Source organism: Neolamprologus brichardi, chromosome 6 (assembly GCF_056152115.1).
Source record: "Neolamprologus brichardi isolate AB-2024 chromosome 6, ASM5615211v1, whole genome shotgun sequence".
NCBI lineage: Eukaryota > Metazoa > Chordata > Actinopteri > Cichliformes > Cichlidae > Neolamprologus > Neolamprologus brichardi.
This window is the reverse complement of record NC_142109.1, coordinates 27,521,654-27,535,586: the sequence shown is the minus strand read 5'-3', so window position 1 is coordinate 27,535,586 and position 13,933 is coordinate 27,521,654. Positions and strand designations below refer to the sequence as shown.

General features: G+C 39.9%; 1 protein-coding gene across 1 annotated transcript; it reads left to right on the top strand.

Moving 5' to 3' along the window:
* Nucleotides 1–592: 592 nt before the first annotated feature.
* On the top strand, nt 593–12,885 carry gprc5bb (G protein-coupled receptor, class C, group 5, member Bb). The gene is made up of 4 exons (XM_006790730.2): nt 593–1,020; nt 1,730–2,840; nt 9,393–9,505; nt 9,629–12,885. The coding sequence occupies exons 2-4, from the start codon at nt 1,730–1,732 to the stop codon at nt 9,671–9,673; spliced, it is 1,269 nt and encodes a 422-aa protein (XP_006790793.1). The 5' UTR covers nt 593–1,020; the 3' UTR covers nt 9,674–12,885.
* The last annotated feature ends 1,048 nt before the right edge of the window (nt 12,886–13,933 follow it).

Genomic DNA, 13,933 nt, shown 5'->3' with positions numbered 1-13,933 from the left:
AACCAGTTTCTCACACACTAATCCAAACTGGCTCAGTGACAATAGTAGCTGCTCATTATGACTTTCCCAATGCCGTGTCCCTTTCTAACATCACATGCAGGTTAAAGGATTAATCCTGTCTAAGCAGACTTGGCTGAATCATGTCTTCCAGAAGATTATGCAACACTCTACTAGAATAGATACATGGCCACAAGGCTCACCTGTGTAGACTGACCATGTGACACCCTTCATTTTAAATCATGTTGACACATGCAAACCATCGATAGACATCTTGCCACCTGAAAAAATAGCTTTGGTATAATTTATTGATGAAAGATGAATCTATACCTCCCACAACTATGGGTGTGCAGAAGACTTTTACAAGTGGTAAGAGGAAGACGTGGGAGCTTGAATGTGCAAATTAGTGACTAATCCTGGGCTGACTGTGAGATGTTTGTGTACTGTACTTATTTCCTATCTTCTTCCTAGTTATACAGGTGCATCTGCAAATCATACTCAACATACTCCCAGTGTGTGGGTGAACAAAAGTAAGCTGGGATTGCATCTCTGTTGACACCTCCACACATTCAGCGCGAAGCAGGGAGAGAGAGCGGCGCAGACACGCAGACAGAATGAATAGAAAGACGACAGAGGGAGCGAGAGAGTGAGGCAGAGAGTGAGAGAGACGAGTGAAAGAGACAAGATATATTTGACTGTGTGGGTGTGTGAAGTATCAAGGCATGCATCATAATTGTGGATTCTTCTTGGAGCAGCTGGACAAGTCAGTGCATCAGCAGGAGATTTACTGGTCTTTCAAATTGTGTTATTTTGTACTTTAAAACAGTGGAAGCTGTGAGCACAGACAGCGACATTTTGAAAGACAAAATGGAAACCGACTTGTTTCTGCTGCCTCAAGGATTTCATAAACAGGGAATACAAAATTACTTCAACTAAGTGAAGTGCTGCCAAAAATGATTTGTGGAAAATTATGATACCTCTGCACCCTCAACAATAGGAAATCAAGTGAAGACTTTATCTGAGGTGAGTTTGAGATTCTTAGAAAAATCAAACTGTGTTGAAATTTTGATGATGTTTTGTTTATTTTTTTTATTTGGTTTGTGCTTGTGTTCATTATGTGTATTAACTTATTCTTGTATTTCAGTTTCAGACCTTAAAAGGACATTTCTGCCTTTGCTTGTTTACAGTTTGAGGGTTAAAACTTTCTTTTACAATTTTGAATTGATTGGGTTTAAACCTTTTAACCAATGTGATTCTCACTAATCAGTACAAACACTGAGTCTGTGTGTGTGTGTGTGTGTGTGTGTGTGTGTGTGCATACTCCTATGTTTTTCTGTGATTTGGGGTACTGAACTCGACTTCTCAAAAGCCCAGTGTGCAATGTAGCCAGCCCACGCTGTTTCCCGTTTCCATGGAAACTATTGCCCAGTGCTAAAAGCAGGTCTGTCGTGTGGATTGAATGCGCGAGTATGTGTCTGTGTGTGTTTGAAACATCTCACACAACAGGTATATTGGACGTTAACAGATATTGACTGCTGTTTCTACGGTGTTGTGAGGACGCAGTAGGAACTAATATGCAGAAATTTACCTTCACACTCACATCCCTGCCTCCCTCTTCTCTGGAGCTTTCACCCCAGTGTAACCTTCCTGTACTTGTATCTTTGTCTCTTTCTTTTAACCCTTCCTCTGTCTCTTCTCACCAGTACACTTTTTTTCTGTCTCTGTCTCTAAGATGGCTCTCAGCCACATTATCATCTGCCTCCTGCCACTCATTTGCTATGGGTCATCCCACCCCTCTCCTCCGCCACCTCCTCCCCGGGGATGTAGTGTGGATGTGGATCCTCCATACAGGGTGCTCTGCGACCTGGAATCAGTCTGGGGTGTTGTTCTGGAGACTGTGGCCTGCAGCGGTGGTCTCACATCAGTGGTCCTCGCTGTGCTCCTGCTAGTCAAGATGCGCTCCATTTCTGATCCTGCCAAGCGCTCCAGCCTGGGGCCTCTACTCCTGCTTCTGGGCACACTTCTTGGGCTTTTTACCATCTCTCTGGCTTTCCTGGTGGGGAAGAACCAGGCGCTCTGTGTGGTTCGAAGGGCCTTCTGGGGACCCCTTTTTGCCCTCTGCTTTTCCAGCTTACTAGTGCAGGGTGTGAGGCTCAGGAGGCTGGTAGCTGGAAAGGCTAGCCCATCTGGCAGCTCCCTTGCAGCACTCGGTCTAGCCTTGGCCTTGGTTCAGGGGATAATCTCTGCCGAATGGGTGCTGCTGACTGTAGTTAGGGAGGGTCACCCAGCCTGTGAATATCCACCTTTAGACTTTGCCCTTACCTGCAGTTACACTTTGGGGCTTCTTCTCATAGCCATGGGTCTCTCTCTTGGGGTGGTGCTGTGTGGTGGAGAGCTGGCAGTAGATGGAGGAAGTGGCAATGACGAAGACAGAGAAGGAGATAGTGAAAAACGGAAATGGAAGTGTAACGCAATCTGGCTCGTCCTGTCCAGTCTCGCATCAGCATTACTATGGGTGGCCTGGCTGGGGTTTTACCTTTACGGCAGCCAGACGTTAAGGGGAAGGGGGAACAGAGAGAAGGGAGGGGGGAATAAGGATGCAAAAGTGTTTGATGAGCCTGCACTGGCTGTCGCCCTGGTTATTCAGGGATGGCTTCTGCTCCTGTTCCACGCTATCCCAGAGACTCACCTGTGTCTCCTGAAAACTTCACAATCCGACACGCAAGACTTCTTTGACACCAGTCACACGTCTCCTCCTTCACATTACGGAGATGAGCTCCCTGCACATTCGCACCGATCCTTCCAAGAGAACCAGGCCTTTTCAATGGAGGAACACAGTGCAAGTAAGCCTATGTGACGTGTGTGCATGTCTGTACCTGAGTGACAGAGATAACTAATCTAACAAAAAAGGGAACTTATTAGGTCATAGTTTCAATATGTTAGGTTGTGAGCAAAACACGTTTAGCATTTGAGTGTTTTACAGTAAATTATGAGACCACTGTTGCTAGGCAACTGGCAACAAAAACGGGGACTGTGACAACCTTATGAAGAGAAATGAAAAAGGAGAAAACAACAAAAGTAATTCATGTGGTTTGTGTTTTTAAAATCTCAGACATGTTACATAAAATTGAAATAAATCGTTTTAATTGATTGAATACATTTAATGTTACAGTTCCAAATTAGTTTTATTAATAATTTATAAAAGAATATGAATTAAAATAAAATTATGTTAGATCAATCTGAATATCAATTAGATATAAAAATTGGTATCTTACAACCACATTTACATTTTTCCCATTAAAACTCTTTGAGCCTCTTACGAGTTCATGAAAACACAAGGTTAACCAAAATATTTCAAGTCAAGCGGAGACTGAAAATGGGAAATTTATGTATGAAAAATCTGATGGGTACATGGTTATGGTGCATGACACACTACTGCCAAGGTCTTGGCTGCTTGTCAATCCTCTGCCTTTAATCACCTCTTCTTCTTTTTTTACAGTAATAACTGAACTAATCCTACATTGAATTGCAGGCCAGTTTTCCATTCATCATACATGAAAAAAACTACATCACCATCCAACCATGAATGGCAAGTAGTCTTGTTTACAGACAGGGAAGCTCAATTCTAGGTACTGTATGGGAAGAATCCAATTAAACCTCAGAAAATGTCTGATTTTTCAACAGGCTTTTACCGCAGTACAGTTATGAGTCACCTCACTTTGATTGCTCGCTATATTTATTTGAAGCGAGATGCACAGATGAAGAGCTAAGCCTCGATAAGCCAGGATAAACAAAGAGTGAAGGGAATAGAAAGGCACATGCAGTCTCCAGCATGATGATGATATTTGGTGGTCCTTTTAGACTTCTTAATAGGCAGTCAGATCAAGAAGAAAGAGAAATTTAAAAGAGAATTTAATTTGTGGTTGAAAGCAAAAGGTAAAGGTTTATCTTAGTTATATAACTGATAATGTAGTCTAAGCTATGTTTTAAAAACTGTGAGTTTGTAAGGGCAGCTGGTGAGAGTGTGTAATACCTAAAAATGATCCACTTCTCAGTTTATGAAAAAAACAAAAGAAACCCCACACAAACAAAAGAACCAAACAACAATAAAAATACATCTTGTGTCTCATTCCCATTCGCTGCTCCATATTAAGTCATGTTATGTGGACGAGTGTGAACTGAGCTCAGTCGCAAAATGGAAAAAAGAAAAACACCACCAACAGCAAACACTCTTGGACACTAATGGTGTGACTTTCTAAGTGCCAATTTATTGCATAATTGCTAATGCATCATTTAAATGAAAGATCAAAATCAGCAAAATAAATAAATACTGCTAAGCATTTTTTGTGATTAAGACATAATATACTGAGCAATACTAACAAATCCTTTCAAGACAGTTTAACTTACAGCACTGCTCTCGTTTTTCTTTTGATGCAGTACTTGATAGTATGCGAGGGCTGGATGGTGACCTTCCGTTGTACAGTTTTTTTGTGAGGCACTGTGGGATACTTGTACCTTTGCACTGGGACACATGGGCAATACAGTTCCTAAAGGAGAATTTTGCTAAAAAATCTCAGTCAAATGAGAAGTTTGAGTCTCATTGTATTGTTACATGTTTTATCATTCACTATTAAGGTTAGTATATGTAGTGAATCATTCTGGAATTTCTGACACAGTCATAACATTTATTAAAAAATGATTCACAGTTTAGCAGGTCTTTACTCTCCATCCAGGTCTCCATAGACAAACTCTGTGCACCTACACATGTAACCAAATGACTTTTCAAAGTAGTATTACTAAATCTCTAGGTTAAACTATTTGTTTTGAGTTTAATTTATTTCCCCTAACATAAATGAAACAAATAAAAACAAAAGACAATTCAAACGTGTAAAAATTGAACATACTGTAGACTAAGAAAAACTTAGATTCTTGTTGAATTGTTGCACTTAATTAAACAGTAAATACAACATAGCACAGATATTTAACACAAACAAGTTGTGTATTATCTTATTGTGCCATAAAAATGATAACACGGATCTTACGTTGCTGGGAAATGGGAAATGTTTTGTCATCTTTTTGTTTCAGTGTCTGTAATGTGGAATGTATTCATGAAGAGAGAAAAACATGGGATTCCACTTACTCTCTACAAACCCAACCAAAATGCAGATCTGCACATTTTATGGCTTATAAATAATACATAAGGACTAAACTAATGAGGTCACATTCCATGAGGAAAAGCTAAGTAGGAAGTGATTCAGTCATAACCATACAGGTGTTTTTATATACTCCAATCAGAGCACTGCTCAGGTGAGGAGAAACTGTAAAAATGAGTACAGACAGTCTAAACAATGGAAATAAAGAAAGAATGCAATGTTTGCAAAACATGCTGAAACTGAGAATTTAAAAAAAGTACATGCTCATTTTTGATTTGATATTAGCTACGCCTTTCAAAAACACTGGAAAGGGGCTTGTTTATCGAACCCTTCTTCATCAAGCACATGTCTTTTAAGTCAAGTGAAGTGGCTTTATTGTCATTTCAACCATGTGCAGTGGTACAGTACACAGTGAAACGAGACAGCGTTCCTCCAAGACCATGATGCTACATATAACAGACAATCAACACAGGACTACATAAAGTGCAAGCATGCAAAAACTGCAAAAAAAACCCCCAAAACAGTGCAACACCAGGCTTGTGTCACGATACAGACACAAGACAGTGCAGACACAACACTATATCTCCAAAAGTTGATTCTGTTCATCTGGACGTAGCGTTTTGTGGGAGAAACGCTTTGTCACTCATCCAAGTGACTTCTTCAGTCTCAGCTGACTGCAGGTTTCCCCAATCTTATAACCAGTACATTTGCATAATGACTGAAACCAGCCCACTGAAGGAACAATGGGCTGGGAGGTCAGTTCCTTAATCTTAATTATGCAAGTTCTCATGACCGTTGATCAACAGCCACTGATCAAAGCCCACTGATCAATGGCCATGAGGACCATTCACACAGAGTTGGGGAATGGCTGCAATCACAGCATTGTAAGATGGTGAAAGATGTACCCTTAGGCCCCCTCCTTGATTCAGAGATGGTCTTTCCCTTTTCACGTAAATGGCCTCCTTGACTCCGCGCTCAAACCAGCATTCCTCCCTGTCCAGGATGTGTACATCCTCATCATTGAAAGAGTGTCCACTGGCCTGTAGGTGAAATAGACTGCGGAGTCCTGGCCTAACGAGGTGACTCTTCTGTGTTGTGCCATCCGCTTAGCCAGAGTTTTTTTGGTTTTCCTGATGTATAAATCCTGGCAATCCTCCTGGCACTTAACAGCGTACACTATGTTACTCTGTTTGTGTCGGGGGACCCCATCCTTGGGGTGGACCAGTTTTTGGCGCAGTGTGTTTTGGGGTTTCAAAAGCCACAGAGACCCAGTGTTTAGAAAAAATGTGTCTCAACTGCTCCGATACTCCTGACACATATGGGATCACTACAGGTTTTCGTTTAGGCAGCGGTTGTCCTTCTCTCCTGGATCAGCTGGAGCTTTCTTTTGGCGCCTTCCCAGCTTTGACAAATGTCCAGTTGGGATAACCACATCTACTCAGGGCTTTCTTGATGTGATGTTCTCCTGCCTCCCTGGCCGCTGTGTCTGTGGGGATGGTGTTCGCTCTGTGTTGTAGCATCATGATGACACCCAATTTATGCTCCAGTGGATGATGAGAGTCAAACCTTAAACACTGATCCGTATGCGTAGGTTTACGGTACACGTCAGCTTTTTAGATGTCCCCCATTACTGATGGAAATCTCACAGTCTAAGAAGGCTAACCTGCCACTTTTCATATCCTGAATTTGATGTGTTGGTCCACCGAGTTAATGTGATCCATGAAATGTGGTACGTCCTGAGATTTGATTTTCACCCAGGTGTCATCCACATATCTGAACGCTGTGCCAAAAATTGGTCCACCCCAAGGATCGGGTCCCCGGACACAAACAGAGTAACATAGTGTAAGCTGTTAAGTGCCAGGAGGATTGCCAGGATTTATACTTTGGGGAATCCAAACAACCTCTGGCTAAGAGGATGGCACAACACAGAAGAGTCACCTCGTTAGGCCAGGACTCCGCAGTCTATTTACACCTACAGGCCAGTGGACACTCTTTCAATGATGAGGATGTACACATCCTGGACAGGGAGGAACGCTGGTTTGAGCGCGGAGTCAAGGAGGCCATTTACGTGAAAAGGGAAAGACCATCTCTGAATCAAGGAGGGGGCCTAAGGGTACATCTTTCACCATCTTACAATGCTGTGATTGCAGCCATTCCCCAACTCTGTGTGAATGGTCCTCATGGCCATTGATCAGTGGGCTTTGATCAGTGGCTGTTGATCAATGGTCATGAGAATTTGCATAATTAAGATTAAGGAACTGACCTCCCAGCTCATTGTTCCTTCACTGGGCTGGTTTCAGTCATTATGCAAATGTACTGGTTATAAGATTGGGGAAACCTGCAGTCAGCTGAGACTGAAGAAGTCACTTGGATGAGTGACAAAGCGTTTCTCCCACAAAACGCTACGTCCAGATGAACAGAATCAACTTTTGGAGATTTACTTACCTGGATGACTGAGCATGCATCAAGACACAAAACTGTACTTGTAGTGACTTCAGAAAGTTGGTAAGAGACTGAGGTTGGGCTGCTAACATGTCTGACTTACTAAAAAAATTCAAAACATGAGATCCTGCATTGCACAGTGAGAGATGTTAAAGTTGGCTGTTGTAATGGTCTCGCAACCAAAGATAGCCTGGGACAAAATTCTGACAGCGTTAGAAATCAAGGATAACTATCTCACAATTTCACGGTAGCTGTGACCTACTTCAATTAAATAACCAGCCAACCAGGAATGCAGCTGAAATGACGCACTAATCAACTCAACACCAGCAGTTCTTTTTTTAAAAAAATACAGCATGTCAACAGCTGCCTTTGTGAAAGCAACTAAGGGAATGTAGTGGAAACAAATAGCAAAGCACCTCTGCGTCATAACTCATGACAGAGCAGTTTTCATTAAGCACAGAGTCTACATGAACCAAACTTGATTTCCAGCCCAGGTATATTAAATCCATGTCACATAGTGCGGCGTGAAACGAACTTATACAAATCAGAACGCCAGCAAATTTAAAGTGTTCAGTTTTTGCAGGAGACTCAATATGAACGCTAACAAGAAGAAACCTTGGACATCACTAGACTGAGTATGAGCAGTCATCTGCCTCAATCTATCTATAAAAGGAGAGTGAAACAAAGGGCACTGAGCAACAGCAACAGCATGTACTGAGCAGGTTTGTAAGTGACTGCAAATCAGAAACATGCAGGAAACAGAGATGCCTGTAGAAAAGAACAGAGGCAGAAAGGACAAAGAGGGGAAAAAACAGAATCAGTAGGCATGAAGCAACTGAGAAACAAGTGTGGGAAATAAATGCATGACATGAAAAGAGAACAGAACAAAGAAGGGAACAAAACAAGTGTTCAATTAATTCAAATGAGTCAAAATGTAGAACTGAATTCATTTAAATTGCTTACTGCTATTAGCAGTAAGCAATTTTACTGCTATTAGCAGTACACAATTTTGTTATGGAAAGGCACCCAGCTACATCTCACTGCATTACGAATAACTTAAACTAGTGACGTGGGGGGAAAAAGAAAATCTTCAATGGACTCCATGCAGTCCTGTGACAAACTAAGTACAGCCCATGATTCAATTACTGGTTGAACCACTTTTGGCAACAATAACTCACACACCTCTCACAAGGTCACACCAAAGCATTTCAACTGGGCGAAAGGCATTTTGGCCAAACAACTTCACTTTAATTTTGTCTGTCCAAACGATATTATTCTGACAACCCTTCTAAACAAGCCATACTTCTTGTCTGTCAAGAATTTAAATATTTAGCAAGAGTGCTGTAGAGTCTGAGATGCAGCTGTTTGTTATTTTTTCCTCTAAGCACTACACGGCCTTACCTTGGGGTGAATTTACTGGGATGTTTGCTGGGAAGATTGTGGCACCTGAATGCTTCAGATCAACAAACCACCAACCCATGTGGTTGGTGCCACACGAACCAGTGATCAACAAGTGCATTTGATTAGCAGCAACCGGATGCCACTTACCCTTTTAATTCTTATGGAAGCAGTAAGGGTGTACTCAGTGGCTGACACAATGAAGAGCCCTCTGACAAGTTTCTCTTTCACATGGCTGTAGTTTATTCATCCAAATAAAGATCACAAAAAGGTATATGATCAGTATGAAAGTTATACTTAAAGTCAGCTGCTTGGACTTTCAAGGTTATTTAATAATTATAATCAGATGACACATTGGTTATTCTTAGTACCAAATGTATCTTTTGTGTGTGTGCGTGCCAGCTCTCCGAAGCGGAACATACCATGGCAGCCATGGAAATGTGCGTCCTGGTATCGCCTTCAGAGGGCATGTCTACCAACCTACCGAGATGGCTCTAGTGATGAACGGTGGTACAGTAAGTATGCCATAAACACAAACTGCGTTTTTGCCTCTAAATCACTCTGGAATAAAACGACTGTACAGTAGATTAGATACAGTAGAATGCTGCACTTTCTCACTACTTGTTCGTGTCTTATAGATGCCCACAGCCCCAGTTAACTACACTGGACGACGGTTATGGTAATATACGGGGCAAATGTTGAAGAGGACACACTTCAGTCACGTTTTTGAGGGAAGAAGTATTAAAGACGGTACATATCACAAAGAAGCGACTTCATAAGAGATAGCTATGTTTACCGTGTTTGTGTTTTTTGCCACACATGTGCAGATTTGGCATTTTAAAAAGAAACTAGTATGGTATTTTTGCCTACATTTTCCCGAAGGCTTTTTTGATGGATGTAAAGGAACAAGAGAGGGAAGAGAAAGCGACATCTCTCAGTAAAGTGATATTTTTCGATGATGCATTTTTCGATGAACACATGTAATCTGAATTATAATACATACACACAAGAACAAGAAGTCTATTAACACAACTAAATGTTATATTTAAAGTGTTTTTTAAAAATTATATTATATTAAAAGAGACATATTGAATGACCTGTTGTTAAACCATGACAGAGTTGAGCTTAGAAGAAGACTTGAATGTGTTGAGGTAAACTCTTTTGCCTGAGCAGCACCAAACCAGTGCTGCAACATTCTAACTTTTGTTTATCAACCATGCTTACTTCATAAAAATGCACTTTTGTATGTCATTTTATTATTATTATTATTTGTTTGCATTCAAGCTACAACTACAAATAAGCTGTTAGGATAGGTATGTAAAATACCTGCTTACACCCACAATGCTTGCACAGCCTCTGTTTTTCATCCTGGAAAGTCCCAAAGGATTCGCATAGTGATTTTCTCTCTATCTCTCGCCTTTCCAATATAAGTACTGTTGGGCAGTTTGCCACATTCACAGTGTTTACTCATAAAGGCTTTGTATTCAGCAGATCTCGTGCAGGGCTGTGGAGGACTATCAAATAGATTTTAAAAGGTGAATAAAAATTCTACAGCTTGTGGATTGTTTTTTTTAAAACAAGGTTCATCTTTAATAAGCCTGTGATAAAAAGCCATTTAATACTGCAGCACTAATCCTGCAGTATTAGTAAATAGGGTTTACTGTTAGTGGCTGTGATTTTGCACTTTATCAGCACTGATTACATCTGGGAATTGTGATATTTGACATTACTGGACATGCATGTAAAAGCACAGTTTAAAGGTAATGTATTTTGTCAAAACGTAAGTGTTTTGTTTTCTAGAATTTTAATAACTGTATACTGAAGAAAATGACCAGTTGTTTTGTGTTTCTAATAAATTGGCATTGGAGAGATCATTGACAAAACAGTCTCACCCCTTTAAGCCAATAAGTCAGAAAATTTACATTTAAAAATAAAACAATTTCTGGACAATCAAGCAAATCCCGTTGCTGTGGAAGGCCAGGTATGCGTAAACCTAAAAGAAACAGGTAACAGTTTCTGTGGTCAGACTGTTTTGTCTTGCAGAGTTTATTGTGCATTATCAACATTTTTTTTAGATGTATGATAAAATCTTAAAAATGGCAGAAAAAGTGAACCCTTTGGAATTAAACATTTTTTATTGGGTTTTTATCCATTAATTGGTGGTTTTTATCCATTAATTGGTGGTAAGAAATAAACAGCTGTCATTAGTCTTCGTTAAACATAGTGAATATATATTGACAAAGGAAAAATAATGAACCTTGGATCTTATACCTCCCTAAACTGTCATATAACGATGCTCCTGGGTTCATTTTAGGATTATATTTCACTGAAATCATTCTGTAGTACACTGGTTAATAAATTCATTCCAGAAAGCCATAAAATGTATATAAAAGACGGCTGTAACTTCCGAGTATGATAAGTAAAGCTAGTGCCAAAGTGCCTTAAACATGGGTTCTTTCTAACGGTCAGCAGGGGCCCTTGATGTTGCAAAAAGAAGTCAAAATGTATAAAAAGTCTAGGCTCCCTTGATTCCCACCTTTGTAAGGACTTCCCCTATAAGTTTAAGGTCTTAATCGGTTGTTTCACATTTTTTGACTACAGCAAGACATTCATTTTGTGTATTATGGTCCCACTTCAGTCAAAATGACAACAAAGCAGGCTTTATGGTATGTTGACAAGACCGAGATGGTGATTTTACTTCAGGTTAGGCTTATTGTTCTCATTATTACCTTCTTACCTAACCTCTACTAGACTTCAGCTTAATACCATCCATCCTTACATTATACTGAAGCTTAATGGTGGTGATCACTTGGTGGAGTCCCAGGCGCAACAGAAATAAAAGTGGCCCAAAATGATAACACTATGTGTGATATCAAATGTAAGTTTACATGTAGGGTTATTTTGATAATTCCAAAGGGTTTTCTTGTTTTTTCTTCCCACTTTACAGTTAAACTTTAAATTCCATGAAACAAAATGATAATATTTGGCACAACTGTAAATTTCACTGGAAACCTTTGATATTTTGGGCCAGATTTGCTGACGTATTGCACAAGCAGAAATTGGGTTTTGGTGTGAAACAAAGACATTGCAGTAACAAGATTGCATGTCAGAGGTGGGATTTCAGAGATTTTTGTGACTGATCCAGTCGTGATATTTTACACTGAAAAACAGCATATCACATTTTTTGCAATTGATATTATAATGAACTGAAAGTGGGTGTGTTTAGATAACTAACCACACCTGTAAGTGCTATTTGGGGATCGTGCTCACGCACTATTTTGTCCTGTTTAGTAAATCAAGCCCATTTAATTACAACGCTGAAAAGTTTGTGTTGAATTTAACCTATTAAGACTCAGTTAACTTTGAGACTGAATTCTGAATCCAATCCTGAACAAGTTAGTAAAATGAGGTTGAAAAGCAGGTCTCATAATGTTCTTCTCTAATCTTGAGACCATTTATTCTTACTATTACACTAAACAACTAAACTGTGAGTGATTTTACTTTTGTGTAAAGCCGTGTGTTCTAATATAGTACAATGAAAATATGATCATTGTAGGATTTTTTTTTAATGTATTAAGCCTATATAACTGATTTTTAAACATGTACTGTAGTTGTTCCAAATGTGAAAAAGCACTGGTATTTCTTTTTTGAGATCCTCTTATAATGATAGCTCTGTCACTGTTTTATGGCAGCATAACATGAATGTCTGTAATGTGATTTGCACAAAGTGACTAATACATCAGTGCACCTATTCTGTTAAATATACCCTGGTGTTGTTGTTTTTATTGTTGGGATAACTATAAAGTCAGGTACTACTACATCTAGTTCAGATGTATCGTCGTCAAGTGTTCAGTGCACTGTAACTGAATCACAAATAAAGAAAGAAATGGTACAACTGTTTTAACACCAAACTGGTTTCCAAGCAACACTTCAAGCATATAAATGTATGTTTTCTGAAAAGACGATCCTTAAAATTGGTCCACATATTAGTCCACACATTCTCCTTAACAATCCTGATCTAGAGTGTATTTTAAAACTTAATATATATATGCAAATCTGCTTATGATACTTAAGCTATATCATTAGCTTTGAGTGTTATTTAGTAGGACTGAAACTACTGATATGAAGGCACACACACCCCCTTCTCTGTGTTATGTTAAATCACGAGCCAAGTCATATCACATAAATAGCCAAAAATCCCCACTGCATGTGGGAGTCTTCTAAAAATAAGTAAGCTTTCAGTAGTAAGAACGTCAGGGACCTGCAAAAGCATGGCCTGCTGGATGATGGAGATGGAGGAGGATTGCAGCTAGCTACTAGGAGCAGAGCTGGGTTCGGATGCGGCTTCTTAAACGTCCATTTCCAGAATGAAGGCTGGGTGAAAGAAAACTGTATGCTTGGTCAAAATGACTGTCATGCACATGGAAGAGTATAAAGCTAATGACTGGATCTGCAATGGCTGGCTACAAGAGGTTGCAGGGGGAGGGTTACATGTTAATAAAGGCATCGGAGACCTGTTTAGACTAAAGGGGATGTCAGGGGGGTGAGCCTATGTTTAGAAAGGCTTGTAAGAATGCTGGACACAAAACATGAAAAATTAAGTGGCTTGATTTTATCATGCGTTAAAGAGATGTAAATTACTAATTAACTTAAGGTGCCACATCATTTCAGACCATTTGAATCCCTGGTTGTAACAGAAGTCAGCAGGGTGAATTCACTGTTAAAATAACAAGGATTTCGCTGCCAAACTCCCAAAATTTCTCCTCAAACTATGTGTTTAAGTTGTGGATCCTGCTTTGAAAGATACCTGTTTTTTCAACACAAACCCAGCCTCAGGGATCACAAGCCTGAATAAATGGGAGGGTTACATTAGGAAGGACATCTGGTGTAAAATGCATCCTTCCCCTGTGGTAAGTAAGTGGCTTGGAATAATTGAGCTGTTA

Coding starts and splice junctions, on each gene's coding strand:
- gprc5bb (XM_006790730.2), top strand. CDS start 1,730: ATGGCTCTCAGCCACATTATCATCTGCCTCCTGCCACTCATTTGCTAT. Junction 2,841..9,392: donor AATGGAGGAACACAGTGCAA/GTAAGCCTATGT, acceptor TGTGCGTGCCAG/CTCTCCGAAGCGGAACATAC. Junction 9,506..9,628: donor TAGTGATGAACGGTGGTACA/GTAAGTATGCCA, acceptor CGTGTCTTATAG/ATGCCCACAGCCCCAGTTAA.